The sequence below is a fragment of the Festucalex cinctus genome, unplaced genomic scaffold (genome assembly GCF_051991245.1).
Source record: "Festucalex cinctus isolate MCC-2025b unplaced genomic scaffold, RoL_Fcin_1.0 HiC_scaffold_280, whole genome shotgun sequence".
Taxonomy (NCBI): domain Eukaryota; kingdom Metazoa; phylum Chordata; class Actinopteri; order Syngnathiformes; family Syngnathidae; genus Festucalex; species Festucalex cinctus.
Genome location: NW_027520527.1, coordinates 1 through 7888, shown reverse-complemented (window position 1 = coordinate 7888; position 7888 = coordinate 1). Strand labels below are relative to the sequence as shown.

Below are 7888 nucleotides of genomic sequence, written 5' to 3'. Positions count from 1 at the left end.
GAGTACATTGGCTTCCACAATAGTGACATAAAGAATTAGGTTTTTAGTTAGAAAATGCCTGAGTCATTCATTAATAAAGCTGGTGGAAATGAGCAGTAATTTGTCAATATTAATCATTAAAAAAAAAAAAAAACTAGAATGTGTGGAACCAGGAGAGTGAAACAGGATGAGTCTTACCTTCATAGTGGCAAAGTTTGAAACGAAAAAGCAGGTAGGGCTTTTATAGAGTTAGGGTTTTGAGCTTGAAAATGCCCAAGTCATGAATTGATAAAGTGGGTGAAAATGATCAGTAATTTGTCAATATGAATGATTTTTAGAAATAGAATGTGTGGAACCAGGAGCGTGACACTGGTTGAGTTTTACCTTCATGGTGGCAATGAGTGAATGGTGGAGTTAGGGTTTTGAACTTGAAAACGCCCAAGTCATGAATTGATAAAGCGGGTGAAAATGATGAGTAATTTGTCAATATGAATGATTTTTAGAAATAGAATGTGTGGAACCAGGAGCGTGACACATGGTGAGTCTTACCTTCATGGTGGCAATGAGTGAAAGGTGGAGTTAGGGTTTTGAACTTGAAAACGCCCAAGTCATGAATTGATAAAGCGGGTGAAAATGATGAGTAATTTGTCAATATGAATGATTTTTAGAAATAGAATGTGTGGAACCAGGAGCGTGACACATGGTGAGTCTTACCTTCATGGTGGCAATGAGTGAAAGGTGGATAAGGTAATTTTCCAGGAATTGGGCTGACCTTCCAAGATATAGACCAAGTTGTATTTTCCAGGAATTGGGCTGACCTTCCAAGTTCTAGACCAACTTGGAAAGAATTCTTGAGCCGGCAACATCTTGTGTCAATATGTCGGACTTTTGGTCAAGTTCCAGGAAGCGGACCCCAATTCCAACTTTTGTGCCCTCAGTTAAAAAAGTCAAATTTTGTGGTGTAAAGTTATTATACGGTCTCTTGCCGCCATCATGTGGCCAAGTAGGCCAACTGCAGTTTTTTAAATTTTTTAATTGCATTTCTTAGCCCCAAAAAAGCATTTTTATGACACTAAAATTAGCGTGAGATACATTTCAGAAGAGAGCAATGCATTTTTGCCGTTTTTAGGCGTTTTAAACGTTTATTTGAAAATTTGTCGGATTCCAGGAAAGGCTCGGTCGACAGTGTGGAATTTCCCCGCACTGGGTTCTAATTCCATGCTAGCTGGGTAGGATTAGGGTTAGCCCCCGGGCGCTCCGAGCCTGGAAGCGCGTCGCTTTTGCGGAAGCCTAATGCATGGCGGTCTATGGGAAGCTGGAATGCGATTTGGAAGTTAGCCAGTGTGCTAGCTCGCACTCCATTGACTTTGAATGGCGGGGGGATAACTCCCGCGCGGCAGTTGGAACCGCGGCGGCGGTGCGTCGCGATTCCGGAATTCGGTCAAAACGGCGGCCGATCGGAACGGGGAAAAATCCGGCGGATGCTCCTAAATTCGCAGGTGTCGGAAGCGCCTTTAGTTTAATTTTTTTCTACCTCTGAGCATTTTTTAAAGCCGTTTGAAAAAACTCGGGTGCGGTTCCGCTAAACGGACACCAGGTGTCGCGTGTGAGCCGGTCGGATTCCGGGAATGGTACGGGTCGGATTCCGGGAATGGTACGGGTCGGATTCCGGGAATGGTACGGTTCGGATTCCGGGAATGGTACTGGTCGGATTCCGGGAATGGTACCGGTCGGATTCCGGGAATTGTACGGTCGGATTCCGGGAATGGTACCGGTCGGATTCCGGGAATGGTACCGGTCTGATTCCGGGAATGGTACCGGTCTGATTCCTGGAATTGTACAGTCGGATTCCGGGAATGGTACCGGTCTGATTCCGGGAATTGTACGGTCGGATTCCGGGAATGGTACCGGTCTGATTCCGGGAATTGTACAGTCGGATTCCGGGAATGGTACCGGTCTGATTCCTGGAATTGTACGGTCGGATTCCGGGATTGGTACCGGTCGGATTCCTGGAATTGTACAGTCGGATTCCTGGAATGGTACCGGTCTGATTCCGGGAATTGTACAGTCGGATTCCGGGAATGGTACCCGTCTGATTCCGGGAATTGTACAGTCGGATTCCGGGAATGGTACCGGTCTGATTCCGGGAATTGTACAGTCGGATTCCGGGAATGGTACCGGTCAGATTCCTGGAATTGTACAGTCGGATTCCGGGAATGGTACCGGTCGGATTCCGGGAATTGTACGGGTCGCGGTCCGGGAATGGTACCGGTCGGATTCCGGGAATTGTACGGGTCGCGGTCCGGGAATGGTACCGGTCGGATTCCGGGAATTGTACGGGTCGCGGTCCAGGAATTGTACAAGTCGGGTTCCGGGAATTGTACAGGTCGGGGTCCAGGAATTGTACAGGTCGGGGTCCAGGAATCGTACGGGTCGCGGTCCAGGAATCGTACGAGTCGGGGTCCTGGAATTGTACAAGTCGGGTTCCGGGAATTGTACAGGTCGGGGTCCGGGAAGTGTACGCGTCGGATTCCAGGAATATAACCCGTAGGCTAAAAGTCCCCCTGGTAGCCCGCGGGATTAAGTCGCCTATCGGGAATTAACCCATACCCAGGTCCAGTTCCAGGAAGTGGACCTGGGTATGGGTTCAGCCAAGATGTAGTCAGATTTGACCCACACTAGCCGTCCTCTACACTTAACAGATAACAGATTTCGTGACTACCGGGTTCGGTGGGTCAAGCTCCCCTTCGGTCGAATTCCAGGAATTCAACCTGGACCGAGGTCGAATTCCAGGAATGCTACCGATGGGCTCCACCTGGCCCGCGAAGCGGGCCCGAAGCGCACCGAGGCCCCGCGGAGCGGGGCCGAGAACACCGGCATGGTTCGTCCCGGGTTTCGTGGGTCAAGCTCCCCTTCGGTCGAATTCCAGGAATTCAACCTGGAGCGAGGTCAACTTCCAGGAATGCTACCGATGGGCTCGACCTGGTCCGCGAAGCGGGCCCCAAGCGCACCGAGGCCCCGCGGAGCGGGGCCGAGAACACCGGCATGGTTCTTCCCGGCTTTGGTGGGTCCAGCTCCCCTTCGGTCGAATTCCAGGAATTCAACCTGGACCGAGGTCGAATTCCAGGAATGCTATCGATGGGCTCCACCTGGCCCGCGAAGCGGGCCCGAAGCGCACCGAGGCCCCGCGGAGCGGGGCCGAGAACACCGGCATGGTTCTTCCCGGGTTTGGTGGGTCAAGCTCCCCTTCGGTCGAATTCCAGGAATTCAACCTGGACCGAGGTCGAATTCCAGGAATTCTACCGATGGGCACAACCTGGCCCGCGCAGCGGGCCCCAAGCGCACCGAGGCCCCGCGGAGCGGGGCCGAGAACACCGGCATGGTTCTTCCCAGGTTCGGTGGGTCAAGCTCCCCTTCGGTCGAATTCCAGGAATTCAACCTGGACCGAAGTCGAATTCCAGGAATGCTACCGATGGGCTCCACCTGGCCCGCGAAGCGGGCCCGAAGCGCCTAAATACCCAGGTCCAGTTCCAGGAAGTGGACCTGGGTATGGGTTCAGCCAAGATGTAGTCAGATTTGACCCACATTAGCCGTCCTCTACAGTTAACAGATGGTACAGCTTGACTGTGTCGAAATTGTGGAATTATATGTAGGCAACCTGGAAATTGACTTGGATGGGTTTTTTTTGGTTCGGGTGGGCGGTACCGTTTGATTTCGTGACTACCGATAGGTCGACGGCCAATCGCAGTGATTGGTTGAAGGCCACTTGTGTACCTTGCCGAGGGCTATATAAGCAGTCGTCAGTGTGGACTTCGGACGTGAAGGGAGCAAGGTCGAAAAGGGGAAAATGATGGCTCAATATCCGGAAAGTCCTCCCGAGTTTGATGAGCAGCCTCCCGAGTTTGATGAGCAGCCTCCCGAGTTTGATGAGCAGCCTCCCGAGTTTGATGAGCAGCCTCCCGAGTTTGATGAGCTTCCTCCTGGGTTCGACGGTCCTCCTCCTGGGTTCGACGGTCCTCCTCCTGAGTATAACGAGCGTCCCTCTGTAATTCCCTGGCAAGGTTCGATTTGTTGTTTTCTTGGAATTGTTTTCTTTGCACGTACACTTGTCTAGTTAGTATTCCAATTAAACAAATCATGTATTTTAGAGTTGCCTTGGGGCTTTGCGACGGAAGGGGCAAGTTCACAATGGCTCCCTAGCCCCACAGACACTGGAGCGGTGCCCCAAATAACCATGAACATGGAACGTAGGCCAGAGTAAGTTTTGCTATGTCTCCTTCCAGGATGGGAACCTAAGTTCCTTAAAGTAGACATGTAATTCCTTAAAGATGACATGTAATTCCTTAAAGATGACATGTAATTCCTTAAAGATGACATGTAATTCCTTAAATATGACATGTAATTCCTTAAAGATGACATGTAATTAATTCCTTAAAGATGACATGTAATTCCTTAAAGATGACATGTAATTCCTTAAAGTAGACATGTAATTCCTTAAAGTAGACATGTAATTCCTTAAAGATGACATGTAATTCCTTAAAGATGACATGTATTCCCGGAAAGATACCTTCATATTTGTAACTCAATCTGAAGCAAAATATTACTCAGTGAATTGAGTTTTTGTTTTCTTTTTTTCTGTCTAGCTGCTTTTGTCGCTGTTTGGATGGCGGATGGGAGTGTAATGAGCGCTTATGTCTCATGTCCATACTGCTACTGTGCAGCGCTGGAATCTTGTACCTCATCACAATATACGTCATAGCAAAATCTAAAATCATATAATAAATTGTTGAGTTTTTTTTTCCCAAAAAGCGTGTCTGAGTCACAGTTTTTTGTTTTCACCACAAGGTGTCGCTTGACTGAGGATAATTGTAGGAGGCGTGGTGGGGAGGGGGGGGGCCTTTGGCCAATCGGAAGGTGATTGGCTACTGTTGCTTGACAAGACCAACCCCCTCCTATTTAACTTCGCACTTGTCCCACCTACATTCACAACCGTCGGGGCGTGAAGACAAGCACAAGACACGTGTGATTTAGGTTCCAAGGATGAGTGAGGTAAGTTCCTGGAAATGTACGTCACCTTTGGGGAAAAGAGTCCAGTTCAAGGAATACATGCAAAACCAAGGTACAGTTCTAAAAATTCTACCGATCGGTTGTTAATGCGAAGCGGGACACGTTCGTGTTGTTGCGGCCCCGCGAAGCGGGGCTGAGAACGCCGGCGGCCTGGAGCCTCTCGGGGGGGGTCTCTGCTTCGTTTTCCCGCCTAAGTCCAGTTCCTGGAATTGTACCTTGGTTGGGGGGAGCCAAGGTCCATTTCCAGGAATTGTGCGGAGCGGGTACCAAGCGGAGCTAGCCGCCGCCAGGCCCCCGAGAACGCCGGCCTGGAGCCTCTCGGGGGGTCGCTGCTTCGCTCCACAGACACTGGAGCGGTGCCCCAAATAACCATGAACATGGAACGTAGGCCAGAGTAAGTTTTGCTATGTCTCCTTCCAGGATGGGAACCTAAGTTCCTTAAAGTAGACATGTAATTCCTTAAAGATGACATGTAATTCCTTAAAGATGACATGTAATTCCGTAAAGATGACATGTAATTCCTTAAATATGACATGTAATTCCTTAAAGATGACATGTAATTAATTCCTTAAAGATGACATGTAATTCCTTAAAGATGACATGTAATTCCTTAAAGTCGCTGCTTCGTTCGCCCGACTAAGTCCAGTTCCTGGAATTGTACCTTGGTTGGGGGGAGCCAAGGTCCATTTCCAGGAATTGTGCGGAGCGGGTACCAAGCGGAGCTAGCCGCCGCCAGGCCCCCGAGAACGCCGGCCTGGAGCCTCTCGGGGGGTCGCTGCTTCGTTCGCCCGCCTAAGTCCAGTTCCTGGAATTGTACCTTGGTTGGGGGGAGCCAAGGTCCATTTCCAGGAATTGTGCGGAGCGGGTACCAAGCCGAGCTAGCCGCCGCGAGGCCCCCGAGAACGCCGGCCTGGAGCCTCTCGAGGGGTCGCTGCTTCGTTCGCCCGCCTATGTCCAGTTCCTGGAATTGTACCTTGGTTGGGGGGAACCAAGGTCCATTTCCAGGAATTGTGCGGAGCGGGTACCAAGCGGAGCTAGCCGCCGCGAGGCCCCCGAGAACGCCGGCCTGGAGCCTCTCGGGGGGTCGCTGCTTCGTTCGCCCGCCTATGTCCAGTTCCTGGAATTGTACCTTGGTTGGGGGGAACCAAGGTCCATTTCCAGGAATTGTGCGGAGCGGGTACCAAGCGGAGCTAGCCGCCGCGAGGCCCCCGAGAACGCCGGCCTGGAGCCTCTCGGGGGGTCGCTGCTTCGTTCGCCCGCCTAAGTCCAGTTCCAGGAATTGGACCCCAACCATGGGCCAGTTCCAGGAATTGTACGGAGCACTTTTTATATATTGCCTTTCGTTGTTTATATAGGTGGACATGACGTGCGGCAAAGAGGAGCTGGTGATCCCGGAACAACCTGTCTTGCCCTTAACACAGGGGGCCTCTCTGCCCTTAACGCAGAAGGTCTTTCCCCTGACCCCTATCAAAAATGTCAACACGTGTGAGAAGCAATTGGGGGCAGGATGTGAAGTTTCAAGGGAGGTAGGTGATCTCATCTCTAGTCCCCAGCCCAGGAAAAAGAGGATGCGTATTGGAGAAATTGAGGTGAGATCCAGGAAGTCCCATGTCACCATTGTGGAATTATTTTTCCCCATAGTCATGTCTTCCAATTTGCATTTGTTTGTTGTGTAGATGGGCTTGTCTGAAAGCGAAGATGAGGAGGACACCATGGACCAATTTGTCTTGCCCTTAACACAGAATGTCTCCCTGCCCTTAACGCAGGAGGTCTCCTCCCTGACCTTGGTGAGTAGAATTCCTGGAAGTGGTTCATTCAACATAAATACAACATACTGTTTCCTTGCTGGTTAAAACAGATACGTTCACCTGGGGACACGAGGAAGAAAAGTCCGGGGAAAACGGTGAACAAATCTGAGATCGTGGGAGATGAACATCAACTTTCAGGGGAGGATCGTCCCCAGTCGATGACAGAAGAGAATGTAAGTTGGAGAAGTTGAAGTGAAATCCAGGAAGTCCCATGTCTCCATTGTTGAGGATTTGACCCATAACCATGTCTTATATTTTGCTTATTGTACTATAGTTTGACTGGAGTGACTGTGAAGATGAGGAACACATGTTGGAACAAGCCTTGTCCGGAAACAAATACGTCCGCCAACTGAAATTTGTGAGTACAATTCCTGGAAGTGGTTCTGTCATTGGAATACTTCTTAACCCCCCCCAAAAAAAATATAAAAGATTTTGTCCTTAGGATTATGTTACCACTCAAACTCCCAAGCCAGGCAAAAAGAAGAAGCAGAAACTAAAGAACAAGACCAAGAACAAGACCAAGAACAAGACCAAGAACAAGACCAAGACCAAGAACAAGACCAAGAACAAAAAAAAGGCCAAAGTTCATCAAAAAGAGACGGAAATGAAGCAAACGACATCTCACAACACAATTTCAGAGCCAAAAACAGTTCCAGAAAGAATCGATACTGATGTAAGTAGACTTGGTGGGGAAAGGAAAGGACTCCATTATAGACATCATAAAGATAAACTTTTGTCATTTTCATGTCCTCAGGGTCGACGGAGACGACTCAAACTCCCCACAGAATTTTATGACATTGTCAAGACTGTCTTCCACAAAGAGATAGCTGCAAAGTTCATCACAAAGAAAAGAATAAGATATATCGTGGCTGACCAGCCAGAATTCCGACAGCTGTGCAACAAGCTGGAACTGTCTGTTGAGAATATTAGGAGTCAAATCCGCATGTTGATCAGAAAAAGTAATGATTAAAGTGAAAAAAAAAAAGTTTCTTTGATGTATGTGTTTCAGGTTCTTTACATTGCATGTCAAAAGA

The 7888-nt window shown here is 49.3% G+C and overlaps 1 protein-coding gene across 1 annotated transcript; it reads left to right on the top strand.

Moving 5' to 3' along the window:
* Window positions 1–6155: 6155 nt before the first annotated feature.
* On the top strand, window positions 6156–7830 carry LOC144011542 (uncharacterized). The gene is made up of 6 exons (XM_077511673.1): window positions 6156–6635; window positions 6723–6833; window positions 6905–7027; window positions 7129–7212; window positions 7297–7527; window positions 7609–7830. The coding sequence occupies exons 1-6, from the start codon at window positions 6408–6410 to the stop codon at window positions 7822–7824; spliced, it is 993 nt and encodes a 330-aa protein (XP_077367799.1). The 5' UTR covers window positions 6156–6407; the 3' UTR covers window positions 7825–7830.
* Window positions 7831–7888: the final 58 nt, after the last annotated feature.